At 33.4% G+C, this 12,764-nt stretch overlaps 1 protein-coding gene across 3 annotated transcripts in view; it reads right to left on the bottom strand.

Moving 5' to 3' along the window:
• The window catches only part of LOC137653700 (endoplasmic reticulum aminopeptidase 1-like), a 512,338-nt gene that overhangs the window by 31,714 nt on the left and 467,860 nt on the right, over nt 1–12,764 (bottom strand). For all 3 annotated transcript variants that reach the window (XM_068387282.1, XM_068387289.1, XM_068387299.1), the window contains 2 exons: nt 11,363–11,485; nt 10,702–10,924 (listed from right to left, as the gene is read on the bottom strand). In XM_068387282.1, coding sequence (XP_068243383.1) covers nt 10,702–10,924; nt 11,363–11,485 — 346 coding nt within the window. The remainder of the gene's footprint in view (nt 1–10,701; nt 10,925–11,362; nt 11,486–12,764) is intronic.

Raw genomic sequence — 12,764 nt, 5'->3', positions numbered from 1 at the left:
ATTTCTTGGTACTCCTTCCTCTGGTCCTGAGATAAGACAAGATATGCACTGAGTCCTTTTCCAATAAGGACACTCGGCAATAACACAGACCATTTATCTTCTGGCCATTCCATCATCAACGCGACCACTTCAAAATGATCGAAGAACTTGTAGGGAGCTTTTTTTTGTGAATTTTGGGATCAACCTCTGTGCCTTTGCCACATCAAACACGGGATCATGCATAGCAGGGGTCACATATGTCTGAGTTGACGACAACCTTTCAAGAGCATTCAATAGTTCCAATTCCCTCGCATATCTTGCAATTTCTCTTGCTTCTTCTCTTTCATCTCTTGCAATTTCTCTTGCCTCTTCTCTCTCTCTCTCTTTCTTCCCGTCTTGCAATTTCTCTTGACTCTTCTCTCTCTCTTTCTTTCCATTCTGCCATCATCTTCAACTTAATCACATTCTCTTCTGCTGCAATTCCTCTAATCTCAGCCTCTATATTTATTTCAGTTAGTGGGTCCTCTGATACTTGCTTCTCTACGAATTCTGCTTCAGCCTTCTCCAAAAGGTCGCGAGCTGCTGCAATATCTTCTTCTGGCAACTTTCCTAAGTATATCAACGCTTTTAAGGCTAGACACTTGATTTGGGCTTTAATCATTCCACCAGTTGCATGGCCACTACATGCCATTAAAGTAGCAAGCGACTGAGCTTTAGTTACATTAAATTCCGACAATTCATGAACAATTGGGTTTTCCAAAAACTTCTATACATTCAACTATGCCATCTTGTACTTTACAAAAAATATACCTCTCCAAAAAATATATCTCATCAATAAAGAGAATCCTATCACTACTAAACTGATCAAACCTTTAATCAAAACACGGCCCTACTAACACCAATATCTAAAACAGACTCGCTCGATTCCAGAGTCTGAGCACCAAAATATATATAATACGACTAGTAAATTACGTAAATTCCCGAGCTCCAAAACTCATCGTCTTTATATTACATAATCTGATACAAAGAGAAAAACCTCCGAGCTCTGAGAATAATATGCAACTCCCAGACGACATTATACATGAACACTGAATATCTAAAGGTCTCGTTACGTTACACTCAATACAAAATTGGGTGATTACTTTACTTTAATGGGAACTATTCTAAAACCAACCTCTTACTTCAGGGGACACGAGAAAAACACTGAAATAAGTATTGGTGATCGAAATAATACAAACTTCACAAAAATAAATATATTCTATAGAAATAACAATTCAACGATAATACCCAAAAATAAATTACTCAAAATTTAAATCTGAACTAGACCCCCTCCCCCCCCCAAAAAAAAAATGACGCTTCAAAAAATTATACATTGACTTGTTTCACAAGAACTTAATTTATGAAATTATTTAATTTTGGCAATTAATGAAAAAAGTTGACACTTTTACTCTATAGGAAATAAACAATGATTACACTTACATATATGTATCTGTTACTCTTATGTCCTTAGGCTCACACAAGGTTACCAAATGGTTAAGCAAAAATAAATACTCTTCACTGTTTAACCTAATCTCACAGGGCCAGTCACAAACACTAATTAATTTCTATATTATACCTGTACTCACATATACACGGCACTTCTTATAACTTAAACCACAGAAATTCCAATGTTTGAACAAACTCTATTCACATTTGAGAAAAAACACTATGGACGTTGGAGGGAAAACACTATGGACGTTGGAGGGGAGAAATGTAGTGGATGGATAGATACTGGTGAGAGGACTGTCGGACGATGGTTCTTCTGAGGGTCAGGCTGGATCTCTCTGTCTCCTATGCATTGGGCGAGGCAACTCTCTCAGCTAACTCTGCCCATCTCCTCTTGTAACATTAACCCTATATGGACCATGTATATTTTGGTCGGACAAAAGAAATCATGTCTTCGTTTCTAGGCTATTATGAACCTGAGGAATATTATAGATTAGTTTTCGTGACAATTGCTGCACTCTATACAATAATACAGTACCCTGACTAATTCGTCATGTTGGCCACTGGGGAATGAAATATGCTAATAATTGTATTATCAAGATTTATTACATTTTTAGAACATAGAAAGCAATTCTGTTGCTCGTCTTACCATAAATTATCATATTGACAAATGGAACATAAATGCATATCATTTTGATGACTTGACATCTACTATTTGAAAGTTGATTGTTTTTAAGGATAGAAATAATTTCAATACTACGTTTATTCATAATATGACACATTACAAAAGATATTATACATATACTGAGCAGTGTAAACGCTTATGAAAAGTGTCAAAATAGCATTAATAACACCTTTATTCATAATGTTACACTTTAGAAAAGAAAGCACAACTGAACTGATCAGTGAAAAATCTGTTGGAAAGGGCAGAAATAATACTAATCCTGATTAAAAAAAAAATATATATTTTTGTTTCACTCCTTACACTAGAGAATGGGAGGGAGAGAGTTACACTGTCTTATGTATGAAACTGCATTAAGCAGTTGTTTCTCTCATTTAGACATGAATGTGACCCAGACATCCTACTCATTTGGAATACAAACGAGGATTTTTCACCTCTGGGAAGCACCCTACTTTATCAAGTCTAACGTGTCTCTGTGGTCTGACTTGGCCAACAGTTTGAATTCTTTTCAATAGCGGAGTAACCATTCTCTCACTTGAAGATGAACGAATTCGCTTGGGGACGTATCTCCCCATTTTGATGATCTTGAAGGTCAGTAAGGAATGTTTTTTTCACCACATTATCTTCGGTATACCAATCATGTCTCATTGATAGGCATGTCAATCCTGTCATCCTGTGATAATTTTTCTTAAAATGCACGAGGATCCTGTATAATGCTAGAAGACAGTCAGCGAGATCTACACCTCCAATGTTCTTATTGTACAAATGTACGTTAGGCAATGGAATTTCCACAACTTGCCTCTGACTTCTATCATAGCGTTTTGTAGTGCCAGTTGGGTTGTCTTCAGCAACAGAAGACAATAATGCCACACATTTATTGTCAAACCATTTGACTGTTGTTAACTGGCTGTCCTCACCAGAGGATTTTCATCCCTCAAATGCACCTCTTCCTTTCTTTATATCATTGTCTATGTGAACTTGAGGCCTGGGAGCTGATTTGCCCGAACATCCCAAAGCATCATAAGTCCCTGTCAGCCAGATGCTCTACAAGTGGTAATGATGTAAACCAACTGTCATAATAACGATGATTCCTGTTGTTTGGAATGGTCTCAGCCAAGTGCACATAGATCTGGAATACCAGGCTGAATCGACCCTGTGCAAGGTATGAAGTTATGAATTAAACCCGCAATGTCTGCAAGAACAAATAACTTGAAACACCATTTTTCTTTTTTTTTTTTTTTGTTTCATGGGCAAGTATTGTTTCATGGGATGCCTTCCCTGGAAAGACATCATTTGTTCATCAATACAGAGGTTTTGTTGCATTGGAAGTTCTTGGAATTTTTTCTCAAATGATCTAACATTGGCCTGAACTTGAACAGTTTATCATTGTTCACCTCGCCATTATCGTCCCAAAGAAATAAGTTGTATTTTATAATCTCCCATCTGTCAAGACTCATAACTAGAGCAGTAAACTCTCTGTACCTCCCAAACAATTTACCAGATTGATGGAGACATTTCTGGGGAGTTTAATTGTGCTTAAATGAATAAGAAAAACTCTAACAATTCCTAGGATTCTTTCTTAGGGAGGTTGAGAGGTTTGTTCACAATTTTTTTGTGTGTCCACAAACGTGTTCTAGAGGGCCGTGATGCTTGTGTACGGGTGTATGGATGTACAATAGGATCTTGTATTTCCTCTAAGTTATATACCACTAGGAATTTCGATAACAATACAATTCTCTTCATTGACAATTTTGTTAACTCTGTCGTTCACATTGACATTCTGTGGCACCTCTGTAATATATATATATATATATATATATATATATATATATATATATATATATATATATCTATATATATATATATATATATATATATATATATATATATATATATATATATATAAATATTACTAATGAAATTCTTAAAATTATTATTATTATTATTATTATTATTATTATCATTATTATTATTATCATTATCATTATTATTATTATTATTATTATCATTATTATTATTATTATTATTATAAGCATCTTTTGCCTGCTTATAACTCTTGGGTAAAAGGAACTGACGTCAAATCTTGTAAAGAGAGGTATAAATACCGAAAATATTAGTAATAAACTAACGAATACTGACAATATCAGAAAAAAAACAACAACATTATAATGCACTGTTTATTTGTGTGCACCGTATGACCAACATGACAGATTCGTCATCTACATTAAAGACCTCATAATCTCCTTATTTCATCAAACGATAAAACAGTATGGCATTCACAGTGATCTATAACTATTCCTATTTCAGAAAAAAAAAATACTATGAAACTGGTTACATGCCTGACGACATATCCATAATCGAATAAATAACGAAGAATTACACGTCCGATAACACTGTAGTTGTCGTCAGCTGATTATGAACTGGCCACATGGCTCTCGACCAATCAGCTTCTAGTTGTTTTCTGGGAGAGGAAGCCAAGACGAATTCGCCATGACAGTCACGCAAGGTGTATCTGCTCCTCTGTCCCAATAAAAGTCCCTGGAAACTTGACTGACGAATTCGTCAGGTTATGATATATAGGGTTAAATAAAAAGAGTAAAATTTAGTCCAGAATATTCCTGCAACTTCCAACCACATGGAAACATGATGCAATCCCTAGCATGTGTGTCATACATACTTTTTAACATATTACATAAGACTTTGTAACAAAGCTACGGAAAATGTAAATTTAATTCTTAAAAATAACGTAAACTTACATATACAGAACTGAATGAAAATACAACTAAACTTAATCCTACATGAGTGAAACTCTCCTTACGAGCTGGCTATACATCTTTTAAATACACAAATGAAATGTGTGAATAAAATAATACTCTCATGTTAGACCAGCTTCGTAAGAATATATATGTATATGTGTATATAATATATATATATATATATATATATATATATATATATATATATATATATACAGTATATGTATATCATCATCATCATCTCCTATGCCTATTGATGCAAAGGGCATATATATATATATATATATATATATATATATATATATATATATATATATATATATATATATATATATATATATATATATATATAAAATGAATAGACAATGTATATCTATATGGTTATTCTTGTTTATATTTCATTTTTATTGTTTTTTACTAACCCATTAATTACAGAATGACTATACGATTTATGTGCACCTCAATTATTATTCCCATTTTAATTATTTCTCACTGTTTTTTAACTATACCCTTGCCCGTGGAAGAACCATATTATTATTATTATTATTATCATTTTTATTATTATTATTATTATTATTACTTGCTAAGCTACCACCCTAGTTGGAAAAGCAGGATGCTATAAGCCCAGGGGCTCCAACAAGGAAAATAGCTCAGTGAGGAAAGGAAATAAAGAAAGTAATTAACAATTACAATAAAAGATTCTAAGAACAGTAACAATATCAAAATAAATATTTCATATGTAAACTATAAATACCTTAACAAAATAAGAGGAAGAGAAAGAGAAATAAGATAGAATAGTGTGACCGAGTGTACCCTCCAGCAAGAGAACTCTACCCCAAGACAGTGAAAGACCATGGTGTAGAGGCTATGGCACTACCCAAGACTAGGGAACAATGGTTTGATTTTGGATTGTCATTCTCCTAGAAGAGCTATTTACCATAGCTAAAGAGTCTCTTCTACCCTTACCAAGAGGAAATTAGCCACTGTACAATTACAGTGCAGTAGTTAAGTGAAGAATTGTTTGGTAATCTCGGTGTTTTCAGGCGTATGAGGACAGAGTAGAATATGTAAAGAATAGGCCAGACTATTCGGTGTATGTGTAGGCAAGGGGAAAATGAACCGTAACCAGAGAGAAGAATCCAACGTAGTACTGTCTTGCCAGTCGAAGGACCCACTAATTCTCTAGCTGTAGTATCTCAACGGGTGGCTGGTGCCCTGGCCAACCTACTACCTACTAAGCTGAATTTATATCTAAACTACTAATCTACGCCATAAACTGCTTACATTTTTTCATTAGTTAGTTTTGCACATTCTTATTAGGTTAGGCTCATAAAGTTGTGCAAATTTTATGATTAAATGCATACGACAGATTAAAACAATAATTAATTTTAATTAAACTCCATTTCCTATTTTCTAATCTTATTTTACGAGTGTCTTTACGAGTCTAAATTGAATCATCGGGAAAAATCATGGACATAAACATATACTGTAACCTCCATGGTTTTTTTTATAAACTCATTATGGATTAACACCTCTGAAAAAAAAATTAAATACAATTTTTCCAAGAATCATGGATTTCAACAAATCAAGAATCAAGGGATTCTTAAAAGGAATCATTTCCATTTACTTCTGTCTCAAACTATTTCATCCAGAAGACTTTTAAATCTCACATGGTTTATGAACATGTGACTACAAGTGTCTCTTACATTTTTATCAGTGCTGCTGAAGTGAACAATTGTCCATAGTAGGTTGGCCAGGACACCAACCACCCGTTGAGATAATACCGCTAGAAAGTTATTGGGTCCTTCGACTGGCCAGACAGTACTACATTGGTTCCTTCTCTTTGGTTATGGCTCATTTTCCTTTTTGCCTACACATGCACTGAATAATCTGGCCTATTCTTTACATATTCTCCTCTGTCGTCATACACATAACAACACTGAGATTACCAAAAATTCTTCTTCGCTTAAGGGGTTATCTACTACACTGCAATTGTTCAGTGGCTACTTTCCTATTGGTAAGGGTGGAAGAGACTCTTTAGCTGTGGTAAGCAGCTCTTCTAGGCGAAGGACACTTCAAAATCAAACCATTGTTCTCTAGTCTTGGGTAGAGACATAGCCTCTGTACCATGGTCTTCTACTGTCTTGGGGTAGAATTCCCTTGCTTGAGGGTACACTCGGGCACACTATTCTATATTATTTCTCTTCTTGATTTTTTTTTAAGATTTTATTTTTTATATAAAAAAAGATTTGTTTTAATGTTGTTACTCCACAAAAATATTTTATTTTAATGGTTAATTACTTCTCTTGTAGTTTATCTATTTCTTTATTTATTTACCTCACTTGGCTATTTTCCCTATTGGAGCTCTTGGGCTTATAGCATTTTGCTTTTCCAACTAGAGTTGTAGTTTAGCAAGTAATAATAATAATAATAATAATAATAATAATAATTATAATAGTAATAAATAATAATAATAATAATAATAATAATAATAATAATAATAATAATAATAATATCCCAAGCTATAGAGAGACCGTTCAGGTAAGCTTTAGTACATCTTAAGCCATACAATATTGCCCCCCCTCATGCTCTTGAATCATTGCCTTTACTTTTAACTGAGTTCAGCACTCTCGTTTCTGGGTGTACTATTCCATGCTTGGTGTAGCCCCTGAATACTGAGGTGATATTGATAATGACAAAGCCAATTTTGAGTATATCAATGAACTTCGCTGCGTAACAGTTAATGAACTGCATCATTTTTGTTTTCTGATCTCTTTGTGCAGGCGTGTTGCTGTTCTAATCCCCCAAGTTAGGATCTAGATATCCTGGAATTATTTCCCAGACTTAATATATAAGTAAAAGAATAGAAATATCCTACTATTAACTTTAAGTCTTCTTCATAGAAAGACTTGTTAAGGTAATAAAATCTCTAGTGTTGACACTTACCTAAATAACGTTAACACACGATGAGCATGCAAGCGAACAAAGCGGAAATGCAACCGATAAGGCGATAAGCTTTAGCTAAGACATCACAAACAGCATTAAAGAGCCAAGAGATTCACATGATATGAATCGCCATTCACAAGTGAAAAACGTGGTTGTTTAGGAGATCCAGACTACCAACCCTGTCTTCTATCTCGCAATCTATATATTCTAATAAGCGATGAGTAAGAGTTTGGCAACTGAAGGATCTAAAGTGATTAATAAAAATAGAGGCCCAATGAAAGGATCTGTAATGTGTAGTGAATATTCAGACTCTTCACTAAATGAAACTATATTATCACAACACCCGACCATGGAAGTCAGGTTAGGGTGGGCAAGTAAGTAAGACTTCCCGCCTGCAAGCGAAAAATCATTGGCCTTCTGAGATTTACAAAGGAAACTACATAAGCTTTGAAATTTCAAGGCTCATCACTAACAAATCTTTGCCGTTTAAGTAAGTATTGGTGAATGGTGCTGTTGTATCATATCATCATCAACTCTGCTATTCTCATCTGGATTTCACCTTGAACTTAAAGAAAGTCTCAGCAACTTACATTTGAAACATACTTTCCCTGAGAAACAGTGAGGCAACCCCGCACCTCACAATGGTTCTTTAAAACACTATCCCTGTGCAGTAATACTAACAAATCCACAGCTTAAAACGCAATGAAACTTATTACAATCTGGCAAGGGATATGTCTTACGATTGCCGAGTAGACAGAAAAAAAAACATTAACCACTGTAGTGTCTCATTACTTTAATAAAGGCATGTGTCTGTTAAAAGGAAAGACAGTGGAATTTACAAACAAATCCAGATGTAAACAACATTGATAAGCTGATCTTCTGGAGCGGAAGCAATATAAAAACCAGGAGAAGTACATAGAAATGTTGGCTTCATCATGAACCCCAACCAATATATTTAGATATTACCTGAAATTTGATAGATAACACGTGTGTTTCCAATGTTATAAGAAAATTGTTTCAATTCTAAACTTTATCGTATAAATTTTCTGTAAATCTGCATACATAAGATTCCTTAATAATGTTAAAACCCCATCTAAACTCCTATGAACATATGTTCAACAGGCAATTTATAATGAATAAAGATTGCAGGCCTATTCAATGCCCTCTGATGATGATAAATCTAATCCAATAAGTTTAAGAACTAACCTATAACCATATACTGCCAAAACTGAAAAATTCTCATAAAGACTCATAAATTGTAGATACTTTACTGTACTGTAAAGTATCATCCAATTTAGGTTAGAAGACAGATGTACCTCTACAGGCAGTGCACCAATCATAAGGTCACCACTGATTCTGATATAACTTATCCTTTGAATTCTTTTTCAAAGAAAGAATCAACAATCTCCAGAGCTAGATCTTATAAGAACCCTCAAGGAGAACTTAACATTCTTTTAAAATTATTGTGTCTTATGGATGATTTCTTAGGTATTAGTGTTAGCAATTGTCCTCCGAAATTGAAATACCATTGTCTATAAAGCCAAAAACTGCTAGGAGAGTTACTGAAGACTCCCTGGATTTGCTCAGCAGTTTACCACAGTTTTGATGGCTGTGAAATAAATAATTTACCAGCTTTTAATAGATGTAGGATATAACTAGATATGCAAAGGTAAACGAGACAACCGCAACTCTCTTCTCATTAATTCATTACATCCAAATTATGAGTTAAACTATTGAAAACTGCGTGCAGTGAATCAAGCAAATGCTTTGCAGTAGATGAAAACTTAAGTTTTATTCTATACTTCCAGGCACTTCCCAGAAATTTCTTCCAATAATAAAACCAATTAGAGCTTCAAAATACTTTCATCCTCTCATCCTAATAATAATTGCCAGGGAGAGCAGCTGAAGGAGCAATATGAGACCTAATTTAGGTTACTAAGAAAGATTTTGACTATTTAAATTATCCTTTGGCAAACCTTCATCTTATCAGAAAAACCACTTAAAGGAGAAAACTCAGGTAAGATATCCCCCAGAAAAGCTAAATGTCAATCTCAATTAAAATTTGAAATAAGGGATGAGAGTTAACTGAAGAGGTAGTAGCGAGGTCTGTGTATATTTAAAGGAACTTTGGTAATAGCACATACAGTTACTGCACGTAACAAGTTAGTAGGCTGCAAACTTATGGTATTTTAATCAGCTAAAGAAAGCATAAAAATCTTATGTAGTCATTTCGTCTTAGGAGAATCTAGTCAATTCGTGTGTGTAATCAAAATAACCTCTTAACTCTTTTAAACTTTATACTTTTTCACATAATCTTCTGCTCATCATGTTACTTACAGAAGACGTGGTGTGCTGATTAGACCATGAAGATCATATGGAGAGTAAATGATTATTCATTTCTATTTATCATAAAATCGTGAAACCCACGCTTGAACTAACAGCGTAAGGTGATTAGAAGATAAGATTAATGGAAGATAAGATGTCATAAAGTACATATACTTCATGAAATTAGAATAAATTTAAGGGAATAATCAATTACTCTCCATATGATCTTCATGGCCAAGTCAGCACACCACGTTTCCTGTAAGTAATGGCGTGAGCTGACCCTAAGTGAAATAGCTTAAAGTTCAAAAGAGGTTTTTAGATTAATTTTGATTATACAGATGAATAGAATAGATGTTTTTTTAGGACGAAAGGGCTACATTAAATTATTGTTTTCTTTTGTAGATTCAAATATCATCATGGTTTCATGAAACTAGACAAAAAAGATAAGGAAAAATACTACCGAGTGATAGTTAATAAATTATGTCTCCCCTCTGGACTAGCACTAATAAAGACCCTATAAAAACATACCTCTCCTAAGTCAAACGAGGATGTGAAAGGAGATGTGACCGCTTTGATGATTGCACCAATAGTGAAGGATCCATGACCAAATAGTTGAGATATCTGGGGCCAATGTTGCCGAACCATTCTCCATGCAGACACCCTTCCGCCTGGATTTCTACTGACCTCCTTCAAAACAGTCATAACATCCTGTGGTCTAATTTTTGAACTATCCAGTGTGTATTCTAGGTACCTGGGACACAAAATGAAATTTTTTTTTTTTTATATACATCCTAGGCTTTATGACTGATACAAAACATTGCTGAATAAGTCTGTAAATACTAAAACTCAGTTTTAATCATCTTTATAAAAAGTTCTTAAGCCTTGTTAACTGACTACAGCATCGAAATAGTGATTTGAAGTGGCTAAAATTTTTAAACAACTATGAGTTAAGAAAATGTTTAAGGTTTCTAATAATTGTCAAAAAATAAGACAAACCAATGTTAATCATTCAAACAGATTAATGTTTTCTCACCCACGGAATGGTAAAAAGCATATTGAATGTCTATTCATTTTATGAAATAATACAATACCTAAAAAATCATCAGTAATATAAAGTTGCATTAAGATATATATTTTTTTCTAAGTTTTACCAGTCTGACAAAGTCGTGTGACTATTCCACACACTTACTGCTGCATAAGCCAAGGATCTCTTGTTTGAGCCATTGCTTCTAACATTAACCGCTTTTCACTAGGGATAGTTGATGAATTATAAACATGCCAACAATGCCTCCAGTCTTCTTCTGTACCATATCTGCAAAGGAATTCAAAATTATATAAATTAATTAAAAAGCCTGCTACTTGACTAACAATAATCGCAATACGTATTTATGACAGCTCAATACAGAGAACATATCTGCTTAAGTAAATGAACAGTGAATAAATTGCCTCTTGATAATAAATACATGGTTGAATTATATATGAGACGTAAACAGGTATTAAAATGGCATGCCATAAAAATGTAGCCATATCCAAAGTTGTATATCTTTTAAAACCTGTCTTTTATAATCCAGGAGACAGTTTTAGTAGTTGTAAATTGTCAATGCTCATCTGTTATATCTCAAAATCTTATGAATGTGAGTCAAGCTCACTTATCTTAAACGAACAATATTTCATGTTGACAGACATGTGAGAAAATATAATCTCCCACCTTTGCATGTAGAGGTGAGATGATGATTAATAAACAATCCAATTTTAAGAACTCCCATAATATTTTCATTCAATCTTCCAGAAGGCCTCAACTATTCCATTTAATTTTCAAGTTCTAAATAAAAAAAAAATTGAGTTTAAAGTTTACTTGGTTAAAAGAGCTCAAAAAAAAAAAAAAAAGCTTTTGAAGTTGGTATTGTTTAGTCTAGTAACATTACAGAAGAATTTCCAAAAAAATGAAAAATACAACTCATGCAGGTGGTTTTACAATAAAATGGCCACCAAATCTTCCAGTCTATAACTTACGAAGCACCACAATTTACTTTGAAAAGTATCAGGTCAAAATGCACTCAATCACATGGTTTAGAAATTAACGATTTTCTTCATTGTTTTTAGTTCCTGGTTGACATTTTATTAATCTAATCATTTGATAAAAATGACGAGAAAGCTACTGTAGTATTAATAAAGAAACTGGATGAGATTATTTTATGAATTAAAACATAAGAAAATAATATTCAATGCAACTTTGAGTTATATGTAAAAAAAAAATAATTTAAATAAAACGATTTCATTTACTGCATCATTAATGTCTGAAAAATAATTAATATCATTCTAATATTTGAATAAATTATTTCTATTAACTTTTTAGTGAAAGCTTTAAAACTGCATACAAATTTAAAAAGAATAATTTTACAATCGTCCTCTTTCATACTATGCCTACTTCATACATCAATTCCTTAAATTGCCATCGAACTGGAAATCAGTTTGACTTGTATCATGACGTTTCCTGCACACAAAAATTAACTATCCAAATTCATGAAAAGTGGGGAGGAAGTGAAAGAATCGCTAATGAGTCATAGGCGGGTATAAAAAAAAATTACTTC

Source organism: Palaemon carinicauda, chromosome 1, assembly GCF_036898095.1.
Source record: "Palaemon carinicauda isolate YSFRI2023 chromosome 1, ASM3689809v2, whole genome shotgun sequence".
In the NCBI taxonomy this organism is placed as follows: domain Eukaryota; kingdom Metazoa; phylum Arthropoda; class Malacostraca; order Decapoda; family Palaemonidae; genus Palaemon; species Palaemon carinicauda.
This window is presented reverse-complemented; position numbering and strand designations above follow the sequence as displayed.